This window comes from Sphaeramia orbicularis, chromosome 11, assembly GCF_902148855.1.
Source record: "Sphaeramia orbicularis chromosome 11, fSphaOr1.1, whole genome shotgun sequence".
NCBI classification, from domain to species: domain Eukaryota; kingdom Metazoa; phylum Chordata; class Actinopteri; order Kurtiformes; family Apogonidae; genus Sphaeramia; species Sphaeramia orbicularis.
This window is the reverse complement of record NC_043967.1, coordinates 34,379,396-34,391,871: the sequence shown is the minus strand read 5'-3', so window position 1 is coordinate 34,391,871 and position 12,476 is coordinate 34,379,396. Positions and strand designations below refer to the sequence as shown.

Below are 12,476 nucleotides of genomic sequence, written 5' to 3'. Positions count from 1 at the left end.
TGTCATCTGCATCTGCTATGTGCTTTGATTGACAGCCAGCCGGCTTAGGTGCTGAGTCAGAGCTTCTGTTTAATTATGTTTCTTTTTTTTCTTTTTTTTTTGTCCCAACCCAACAGATTGTTCTAATTTAGCTGTGGCTTCATGAAGTTTATCATTTTATTGTGTCATTAAGTTACCGTTGCATTTAGCCAGTGGGGGGGGTTGTCTATAAGGTTGTTTAGTCTCACGTTATAATGGCAAAAACTCATTTCCAGGTCCAAACAGACTATAACAGTGGAGCTTGTATACTCATTTACTATATCTTCTGTCTTTAATGAGGAACCAATTGGCGTTCAGAGGGGACTTAATTCATTTATTTAACTCAAATACGGTAATGAAAGCACTTTTCCATAGTCAGTTGTTTGCAGTAATACAGTCTACATTAGGTTGCACCAAGCTTATTTTTCATCCTTTATTATGTACAACTTTACACATCAGTTTCATCCACTTCCTCTTCTCTCCGTCATCACATGTAGAATAGAATGTAGCTTCAATGTAATGTAATGTAAACATGCTTAGAGTGTATGTGTGACGGTCTGCAGTAGGACGAAGAAGAGTGAACGGTTGGATGTGAATGAATTTTTTTATATATAGATGGCATTTTTTACTGCTTTTCATATGATTTACTTTTTATTATTAATGTCTGTGTTTTTAAATGATAACATCAGCCTGCCCAGGGACTACAGTATATACATATTGAATTTATTTTGTTATTACTGGTGTACATGGCAATTGCTATTTTGTCTTGATCATCTTTATTTATTAATGTATTTGCCCGGATATTAGTTCCTTGTACACAAAAATGTTAAATTTTTTTCTTCTGCTCAAAACAAATAAATGAATAAATGAATAATGAATGAATGAAAAAAAAATCTGTAAATAAAGTTTTTTTTTGTTTATTTTTCTTTTTTCTCCAAACAGTAAATTAAAAAATAACATGCAGATTTTTTTTTTTAATCAAACGTTAAAATGTAATAACTATTCAGTGTTAATTGATAATAAATACATAAATAAATAAATAAAAATAAGATGAAGAACAACAACAACAACATCAATAATTTATAGATAATAAATATAATGCGTATGTTTTAAATCAAACATTAAAATTGAATAACCATTAAATTTTATTGTCTGATTTTTTTTAAATTTTTTTTTTCCATTTATTTGTACATCATAAAACAGCAAGAAAAAAAAAATACATTCAAACAAGTAGCATCGTTGTGCAGGAGAGGTTAGAAGCCAAAAAAGGCTTATGTGAATACTTCCCCAGAAATAAGCAATACACAGGAAAAAAAAAAAAAAAAGAAAAATGATTAAAAATACAGTATAACTGAAATAATAAAGTAAAAACAATAAAAATGCAAATCAAATGACAAACCATCAAATACAAATCAAATGATATACAGCCTCACATTTTTCCATGAATTAGAGTCGTTTTCAGATGCTTTGAAATAAGGATTAAAACCATCTGTATTATATTTATTATCTATAAATTGTTGTTGTTGTTATTAACAACAACAACAATAATTTATAGATAATAAATATTATGCAGATGGCTTTCATCAAACATTAAAATTGAATAACATTTAAATTTTAATGTTTGATTAAAACCCATTTGTATTTTATTTTATTTATTTACCTTTTGGAGAAAAAAGAAAAATGAAGAAATGCATTATGAGGTGACTGAAACATTAAAAAACTCATATTAGCTTGCCTTGTTAAGTACCAACCATAATTAGCATTATCTTCTCTTCTTGGCTCTAAAAAAGCAAGATGGCAACAGCCAAAATACCAAAATTGAGCCTTTAAAACTCTCCGTGGTTGGCATTAATTTGGTGTCGCAGGTCAGTCAGCTTGCTTCCTAATTAAAGAAGATAGCACTAATTACTGTGTTTACACTTTTCATGAATTTGGCATTACTTTTATCACACTCAGATCATCAAGTAGCTGGAAATACTCAGTGGCTTTTAACACAATTTGATCAGAATTTTGTTCAAATATGTTCTGTATTGTCTCAAGAAAACCCAAGACGGTGACATCCAAATACCAGACTCTGCTTCAAGGATGACGTCACAGCGGCGACATCTGCTTCTGCTGAAACACACACATGCATATAAAGTTCCAGCTTTGACGTTAGTAGCCGCTAATGCACTCAACCCTCAACTTCAGTATCTGTCATGCTGCTCTAAAAAAGTGAAGAGTTGCTGGTAGAGGGAATGATTTGAGCTATGCTGACTGTAATTACTGCTCAGAAGCCCAGAATGACTTTGTTGCTCTATGGGAAGCCTTGTGATTCACTTTGAGGCTCCGCATGTGCCCGGCTTATTTTTAGATGACTGAGGGAATATTTAGTCTATGTTTAAGGACTCCTGCTGTTGCTGTATGAATTGACAATAGGGACAGCACTAACCCACTGAGGGATTTATTCATATGCTGCACACTGTATAGCTCGATAAGGTAAAATCTCTTGGTTTATTAGAACAAATATTATGTTATAGGATGGGTGGCTGAATTTTCTAAAAAAAAAAATATTTATGCTAAAGCTGAGCAAAATCTTGGACGTAATCTTCTTAAGCCTGTAAGCAGAATAATTGTGTGCAGTCATCTGTAGAAGACAGTGGAGGGCACTTTGAGGTGGTGTTTATTCTCATTTTAAATCATTAAGGGTGACTAGACTATTAGGAGTACTTATTAAAGATGTTCAGAAGTACTTTGTGTGGCAATTAGTGCGTTCCATGGTCTGAGTGGTAGCTTTGAGGTCCGTGCTGATAGACGACCAAGTCTGGAGTAGGAACTGTGTCAAATGTTTGTTATGTATTGATCATAAAGCAATATGTCGCTCATGGGCATTTTCTAACAAATTCTGGACCTGGTTCCATTCAGGACTATTGGAACCATGACGCCATCTATCGAACTCAATACCATTTCCACCATTTTTTTTTTTTTTTTTTAGTGGAACCATTGTAACTACGCGTTGCCAGTGGAAACCATTAGATTTTTAACATCTCCTTCCAAACGTTTCAACCAGAATAACACCTTGGATACCCACAGAGTTTGCTGCAGCTACTTGGACAAAAATGATACAGTCTACTCTCGCCATTTTCACTCACCGCCGACCAAAACCATTGCACAAAAATCCCCAATGCATTATTCCATTAGCTACCGCCATTTCCGCCTATCGCCATCCGCCAGCCCAGTTCCATGCACAAACAACACTTATACCATTGATTTCCCGACCGTTATACCGCCAGCGTGATTGCCAACGAGTACACATAAATTTTAACAATGCACTGAAACAAACGCGCCAGACGCTGATCGCGACAAGCTACGAGTAGGTCTACGGAACGGCCACCGTTCATTTATCGCAGAACACTCAGTAGGTCAGGATGTCGGGAAGAGGACGTGGGATTAAGCCAAAGCCTCAAGATGATGGGGTGTCATTTCCCGACACGGTATAATAATGCTTAAAATGTTTCCCCACTTTAAATGATCCCTTACAACATAACAGAATCAAGATTTATTTAGAAACGCAGTTAGAACGGGTTAACGGAGGCAGCATAGACATCATATAGTAAAGACATGCACATTATGGACGCAACCCGTTGTAACGCCATTTTCGCTATACCGCCAATTTGGCCGTGAACGGAAGTTGGCGGTATAACGAGAGTAGACTGTATTTGTATTTATGAATAAGATCTTGTTTAACTGTGGGAGCCGCTCAAGTACATATGCATGCCGTGATTTTATTGCTTTTTTTACCTCCGCCAAGGAGGTTATGTTTTTGTTGGCGTTGGTTTGTCTGTCTGTCTGTCTGTCCATGTGTAAGATAACTCAAAAAGTTATGCATGGATTTGGATGAAAATTTCAGGAAATGTTGATACTGGCACAAGGAACAAATGGTTAAATTGTGGTGGTGATTGGGGGTGGGTGCCCACAGATCTGCCTTGGTGGAGGTCTGCGCTCTCCGAGTGCTTCTAGTTTCTTATTGTGTAATCATCTGGGGCCAGGCACTTCCACCTACAATGAAACCAATAGTGCAGGGTTTCTCAACTTTTTTTGAACCACGCCCCTACTGGAGCCCTCCATGCCCGAAAAGATTTGTTGGATTTGGGGGGGCGCGTATGTAATTCAAGAAGTAGCGTGACAGACCTATATGAGGAGGACGTGGTGTGTTAAAGCTCTGTAGATAAAACTGTGAGAAAGTGAAAGTGAGCTCCACTCACCTTATCATTAGGGCTGTGTATTGGCAAGAATCTGGCGATACGATACAAATCACAATACTAGGATCACGTTACAATATATCACGATATATCATGATACTGTTAAAAAAGCTTTTTTTTTTTCTTTTTTTTTTTTATTAAGATTATTTCCTTGAAGAATTGAATTACACCAGAAATATGTACAAATACTAAACACATTTTTATTTGATCAGAACAGGATCTAATGCTATATCACAAATTTTCTCTAATTCTCCTAGTTTCCAAAGGAACTCAAATCTCCCACTCTCAGGCAGTACTTCAAATAACCATTATTTGATAAAATGGTGTTAAATAATATTAAATAAAAGAAAAACAAAAAAGAAAAACAAAAAGTAACCTCCGCCATATCTGCATTTCAATAAATACCTAAAAATATCGATACAGTGCTTTTTAATATCGATACAGTATCGTGAAATGAAATATCGCGATATATTTTCTTACACCCCTACTTATCATTGACTACCTGCTGCCCCCCGAAATTGAATTTACAACCGATGGAGGGAGTGGGTGGGTGGGTTGGGGCGATGTGCGGGACAATATGCACTCCGTCACGGATTGAGGTCCGTGAGGGGGGTTAGGGTATGGGGGTATGAGGGGGTATGTGCTGAGTGATTTGTAATGTGATGTACAACAGTAGTTGCTAACGCATCGGCACGCAGGCACAACAATATTACTTGAAACCCCACCCCCCATGTTTGTGCACCCTGTTTGTGTGTGTGTGTGTTGTCCCTGTCAAAAAAAGAAAAAAAAATTAAGTAAAACAATAGAATCATCAGACCCAGACAGTGAAGAGCCTGCTGAAGTTAGTATGGTAACAAAGCTCCTTTGATAGAATCTGTGGAAGTTAAAAGTCAGTTTTTAAGTCGGACAGTTTCCCATGCAGAGCGAGCAGACTACATTCTTAGTCAAACTACCACTGAGGATATTGCATGTGTTTTCTCAGATCATGGTTTATTCATTAGCTGCAGACAGATTTTACTCTTTACTCTTGATGGTAATTGAAAATCAGCCTTACCAAAAATAAAACTATAGTCCTAAAACTCCCTGTAAAACCTTGAAAACTAACAGTTAACTATTTTTCCTTCATTTGTCAGACTAACAGAGGATTATTTCACATAATAACTTATTCTTCTTACTTTAAATCAGAACATTAGGGCAAAGATGAACAATTTATGTATGGTATGAGACAAAGGTTATAACTGTCAAATGGCTTATGTTATCTGTTGTATTGGCTTCAGAAGCTGATAAATGATATTTTTCCGAAAAGCCTCCGATTTGTGGAGACTTAGGTTTTATCATCCTTACACCTTACAGTAGGTTTTAACAGGTTAAGCATAAGATCTGTGATTTTTTTTTTTTCCGAACATTGATATTTGCCTATGATTATCATGCACATCTTACTGAATCCCATCACCACTTTACTCAAAACCATGCACTCAGAACTGTTCGACCTTTTTCCTGTGTGATCCATTTGATCTAAAGTGCCTCTAGAGATGACTTGATTTGTTAAATTCTGAGAGGATTATACCACATCCTGATATTTTCCACTAGTATTTTTGAAGATCTACTACAATGTAAGACCAGAAAAGTTGAGTTTACTTAAAACGTTAGAGGAAATTGGTTGCCTTAAAAAAATTAACTAATGAAAATTTAGTGTAATAAACTTAAATGCTTGATTTGAATGGAATTGCTATTTTAAGCACAACACACTAAATGCCAAGTTAATTTAAATTAAAATTTGTTGCAAGGTCACTTGCTTTGTATCATCATTAGACTTAATATCATCAGTTCATTTCATTCAATTCTGAGTTGATTTAAATTGAAATTTTTTGCAATATAAATTGCTTTGTATAAATATTCAACTTAATATATTGTAGTGTCGATGGAAGTTAGGCAACAAGTTAGCTCAATGTAATTTGCCAGTACAGGAAGTGCTTTTAATTTGGTAAAGCATAAAGATTTACATTAGACAAGAACAATAGTAGCTGAACAGTAAAGTCACTCATGGTGCAGCTCTACAAAAATACAAAAACAAACACAAAAAGGCCAATAAACATTGCCATACACACATTAAGGATATTAGCAAACGCATGCACACACACACACAATTATAATTAGGTTTATTTATTTAATATTATTGCTTAGTTTTTTTTGTTTGTTTGTTTTTGTTTGTTTTTTTCTGTTTTTAATTTTGATCTTGCAGTATTATTATTGTTAACGTTTTGTTTGACTGTTTAGTGTTCTTAAGAAGGAAATATAAGGGTGAATCACATTGTTTTTATGCTTGTAAATGAATACTGTATGGAATGTGTTTGGAATGGGAGGACCCCAGGAAGAGTAGCCGATGTCCTGCATCAGCTAATGGGGATCCTAATAATAAATAAAAATAAAAATTAAGTCCAAATTAACACTAACACCACAACCCCACTGAACCCCTGCTTATAAAAATAACACATTTTCAACAACATGCCCAATACCCACAATGCAATGCAGTGATAAAAAGGTGCGGTCATGACAAAAACTTAGTGATTTAAATCCATTCAACTTCAACTTTTCGTACTTTCGACTATGTCTACAAATTACTAGAATATACTTAACATTTTATAGTAATGTAATAAAACTTAAATCATTTAAGTACATTGTAATTAAAGCATTTTTGTACATACAAATTCCAGGCTTACAGTGTAATAAATCCTATTAAGTATGACTATTCATATAACTGAATTGTTGTTTGTTGGAGAATAGCGTGCAACAAACCTGACAAAAACAGAAAAAAAAAACAAAAAAAAAACAATGAATTTCTGCTTTAGCATTACTGGTGTGAGTCCAATATAAACCATTTTCACTCCAGCTCTCCTACTTCTGAATTAATGAAATGTCTTGGCAGGCCTTTGGACCCTATCCACTTAATTTCTAGCTCTGTCAGTCTACATGCCACTCAAGATGTAATGGTCTGGAGTCATTCAATTTATTCATTGTCTCCACAGGTCATCTTTGAAGCCACCATTTCGGAGGAGCGACAGGGCTACATTGCCTTGGACGACATTGTGCTGCTCAATTACCCCTGTTGTAAGTACCCCATTTTGCTCTGCTCATAGCCTACCTGCTGACCTTTACCGAGCCTGGGGAAAGCGTCCGGTACAATATAAGCCCGTGCCAAGAAGTTCAACCATTTCCCAGTGGTGATTGAAGACCATGAGGCAATCCTAGTGGCGGGGGGCCCAGCCGAGGCATGTACAACTGGTAGCCATCCTACAGTCACGGTTACAATAACCCAGCAGGAAACCTCTCTTATGTCCTGGCAGAATGACTGTCCTTACCTTGAAAAATTACCTTGACCTTTTTCCACTGATCACTACGCTCCCAGTGAGATGCTTTTAAAGCTAATGGGATGTTACAGGCAGGAAAAACATAGCTAGTAGTTGTACTTTGATCCCCAATGTGAGTTTCTTTTTCTCTGTCATCACTGGAACATAAAGGTGTCGGAGTTTTATGTTGGGAATGTTCGACTTTGTGTACCATTAGACCCCCCACAGTCCTGCAGAGAAACCCAGCAGCTCTGTGGATAGATGCTGCATCCATCATTATTGCGATAAACCTACTGCGCAACTCTGAATCAGAACTAATCAAAGCCGAAAGGACAGCGATAATTGGACTCGTGTCTTTTCTGTCGACAGTGGTGCGTACAGATGGTGGACATCGCTATAAACCACTGATACATAAAATCATTTCAAAAAAAAAAAAAAAACACTTTCTATATACAGTAAAAAGTGGAAAAAAATTATTAGACCATCAAAAGTCATCAAAAACAATGGTTATGTCAAATCTGGCCCGCCAAAGGGTCCAATGCGGCCCCTGGGATGAATTTGTGAAATGCAAAAATTACACTAAAATATAAAAAATCCTTTTAGTTCAGGTTCCACATTCACACCAGTTCAGTCTCAAGTAGGTCATAATAACCTATAAATACTCACAACTCCAAATTTTTCTCTATAAATGTTAATGTTTTCATGTATTTACACTAAAACAAAGTATAATGTTGCAAAAATATCTGAATAACCTGAACAAATATGAACAACCTGAAATGTCTTAAGAGAAGTAAGTACAATTTTAACAATATTCCACCTGTTACTAAATGTTTTGTGTATTTGTAGATCCACTGTGATCTGTAAGTTATAATGTACATGTGGAAATGATAAACCGAAGCATAATATTGTTAAAATTACACATTTTTTTCAGTTTGTTCATGTTATTCACAATTATTATTCATAAACATCTTCATAATGCAATTTTATTTTTTTCACTCTAAAACATAGAAAAAAGTTTGAAGTTGACATTGTTTATATATTATTTTACTGGTTCGGCCCACTTCAGATCAAATTTAGCTGAATGTGGCCCCTGAATTAAAATGAGTTTGACACCCCTGGGTTATGCAATCAAGTACTAACTCCTGTGTGTATCATGTGACTAAAACAGACAGAAAAGAAAAGATGGAATGCCGAAAAGCACTGTTTTTAGCCAATACTAACATGTATATTAATATAAATCGATAATTTCTTACAAAAGAAAATGTCTCCAATCTCAGTTTTGTTATTTTCACATTGTTTAAAACTCTAAATCCCAATTAAATATATAATTTCAATACCCCCTAACCCTTCTTAGACATATTTCCTCTTGGGTTTAGACATGGTTCAGCACTTTTTATAGGGTTATGAAAGCATATCAACATTTGACAAAATCCAAAAATGTAACAAATCCTCAATATTTTTCTTGCACTAATAGTGCTTTATTACCCAAAACTCAAATCTTAACAAAGTTGATGCAAACTCCTTTCTCTGGAGGCAAAATGTTGGATTTTGTTTATCCATTATCCACACATACGTGGTCTCCCTGTCTACCTAAATCTTAAAATGTGGATATGCTAAGTACGAAGAAACTAAACATATACTGGTTCACCAACGTTGACATTTTATCCATCGTGTTTTTGCTGAAACCATATATTATTTTCTAACGACATATAAATGTGAGAAAATGTTAATGAATGATAATATATTTTATTTATGACCTCATGAAATTCAGATGTCTTGCTCCAGCAGTACAGAAAAATCAGGCTGGTGCCATGTTAAATGACTGAACCCTCACTGGGAGGCTGACAAAGGAACTGAATGACCCTTTTTAAACCAGCACAGCTTTTTTTTCTTTTATCCCAAGCCTTACTTATAGTTAACAATTACCCTATGTCGCCATGTACTCAGTGGTACATTTTGCGTTTCCATGGTGACTTTGGACTATTGGGTCGCAACCTGTAGGCTGGAAACTTATTAACCTCTGTTTTCTGGACAGCGTACATAACCACATATATACTTTTTTCAGATATTTTTATTTCAAAGCTTTATAAAGGTTTGAAACAGGTCTGTGTCTTAACCCGTAAAGACCCTGTATGACTTTTGTGGTAGTTCCCAAATGAATTTTTCTCTCGATTTGACCTGTCATAAGTGATTTATAACCATTTATTGGAATAAATGCTATTTTGTATTTTGTGGGTTTTTTTTGTTTTGTTTTTTTTTCAGTGAAAATCAAGTATTTTCTCGTATTTTATTTACTTATCATGTAGACCAGTGTTTTTCAACCATGGGGTCGGGACCCCACGTGGGGTCGCCTGGAATTCAAATAGGAAATTTCTAGTAATTGCTAAAAAATTTAAAATAAAAAAATAAAAAAGCCTTACTAATAAAAAAAACATATGGTGAGTTGACAGAGTCAAAAAAAACAAAAAAACATGAACTGCTATAGGTTGTGATTGAAGAAGGAGCAGATAGGAGTATTTAATGAAGTAGAAAAAAACCTGTAGATTACAATTAAATGGAGAATTACTGAGATTAATGTAACTTAATGCATATCATACTATCAGGTGGAAGTCTTTTTTTGGTCTTCTTTGTCATAAAAAATTCTATTGGTCAATCTTCACTGACCAAATAGAATTTGGTTTGGATTAGAATTTGGATGGTTTTAGAAATATTTAACCAATGAATACTGTTGAAAACAGCTTGTGACTATATCAGTGTTTTTCAACCTTGAGGTCGGGACCCCACGTGGGTCACCTGGAATTCAAATGGGGTCACCTGAAATTTCTAGTAATTAATATAAATAAATAAATAAATAAATAAATAAATAAATAAAAAACATACTAATGAAAAATATATGGTGAATTGAGAGAGACAATCCCAATCCATAAAAGACATGACAAACTGAAGCTGAAACTGCAGCACTGTGGTTCTGTTTATCTGTCAAATGTTCATTGTGGTCAGTTTCAGATGCTGCAGCTCTTTCATAATTCATATTTGAGTAATTATCTGTTCAGTATTAATTGTCAGCCTTGGAAATCCAAGCTGGACTGACTGTACATATCCTGACCAAGGAAAATAAAATCCTCACTTTGTGCAGTAATCTACACCTGGCTTTTCTGCCTCCGTCCATAATAATATGCATTATATAGATTAAATGTTGCCTAAAATTAAGATGTGTTTGCAACATAGTATAGCAAACTATTACATGATCAAAAACAAATTCATTTTAGGGGGAAGAATAGTCTCTGTTTTGAATGTCTGGGGTCACAAGAAATGTGTGATGTTAAAATGGGGTCACGAGTCAAAAAAGGCTGGGAACCGCATTATGATTATTTACATTACATTACTTTTGCGCTCCAATCTGCCTTTCATGCCTGTCACATCTTTCGCCACATGGGACCTAGTATCTGAAAAATATGAACAGCATGCAGTCAATAGCGAGAGACAATTTTTGTGTCATCAGCTACATTTACATTTGTGTATTTAAAGCTGTATAAATGTACAAGTTGAGAAAGTCACAGTTTGTGGAAAATGTTTATTTATGTTTATTTGCAACATAGTATAGCAAAACTATTACATGATCAAAAACAAATTAGTTTTAACAAAAAAAAAAAAAGTCTCTGTTTTGAATGTCTGAGGTTGCAAGAAATTTGTGATGTTAAAATGGGGTCACGAGCCAAAAAAGTTTGGAAACCACTGCCGTAGGGGATCTGGTCTTAGCTGAACCCGAAAGACATTTGAAAAGAATGAAAATATTGCATCCCAATATTCCTCTAATCTTGGGCATAGTATGTAGTTATGTAGTAAGTCCACATACCAGCAAGCACATACAGGGGTTGGACAAAATAATGGAAACACCTTAAAAAATCAACAAAATATAATTTAACATGGTGTAGGTCCGCCTTTTGCGGCAATTACAGCCTCAATTCTCCGAGGTATTGATTCATACAACTTGTGAATTGTTTCCAAAGGAATTTTAAGCCATTCTTCAGTTAGAATACCCTCCAACTCTTTTAGAGACGATGGCGGTGGAAATCGACGTCTTACTTGAATCTCTAAAACTGACCATAAATGCTCAATAATGTTGAGGTCTGGGGACTGTGCCGGCCATACGAGATGCTCAACTTCATTAGAATGTTCCTCATGCCATTCTTTAACAATTCTAGCTGTATGGATTGGGGCATTATCATCTTGAGGTGAAGGTGTTTCCATTATTTTGTCCAACCCCTGTATATACTAAGTCACAATATTATAGTAGTTGTACATTTATTAAGCTGGGGAAAAATTTCTAAACAGACACAAGAATAAATCTAGACTCCCTAAGGAAAGATTAAAGTCAAAGACGAGAGTGATTGGGTTCATGTTCCCACTCATTTGACATTTGTGCCGTTTTTCTCTGAAAACCACGTCTTTATTCCGAACACGTGTTTCAGTCAAGACCAATCTCCCCTTGGATCAAAACTACAAGGCGGCATTACTAATCTGAGAAAACAACATCTCAAACAGTCGGAATACATTTGGGACTCAAAGTACCTTGACTCTATGATGTTTAGCCATATTAATTAAATCACATATCCACACTACTGGACATTTAGATTGTAAATTAAATTTCCTCAGTAACTATTAATGCGATTTCCTCATCTTCAATGACTTCTATAATTGAGGCTGTGAACTCTTGTCTTTAAATGATGACTGAATGTACCATCATTTCCTCCAGACAAAATGCCCCCCGGCTGGCACCACAACAAATGTCTTCAGGGTGCTGGAATTGTTTTCATATCCCTCAAGGTCACTGCAGCTCTTTTTGGTCTGCATATTTTGTAATGCATAC

The 12,476-nt window shown here is 35.3% G+C and overlaps 1 protein-coding gene across 5 annotated transcripts in view; it reads left to right on the top strand.

Moving 5' to 3' along the window:
• Positions 1 to 12,476, top strand: part of ptprua (protein tyrosine phosphatase receptor type Ua) — a 575,321-nt gene that overhangs the window by 306,802 nt on the left and 256,043 nt on the right. For all 5 annotated transcript variants that reach the window (XM_030147519.1, XM_030147516.1, XM_030147518.1 and 2 more), the window contains exon 4: positions 7,286 to 7,367. In XM_030147519.1, coding sequence (XP_030003379.1) covers positions 7,286 to 7,367 — 82 coding nt within the window. The remainder of the gene's footprint in view (positions 1 to 7,285; positions 7,368 to 12,476) is intronic.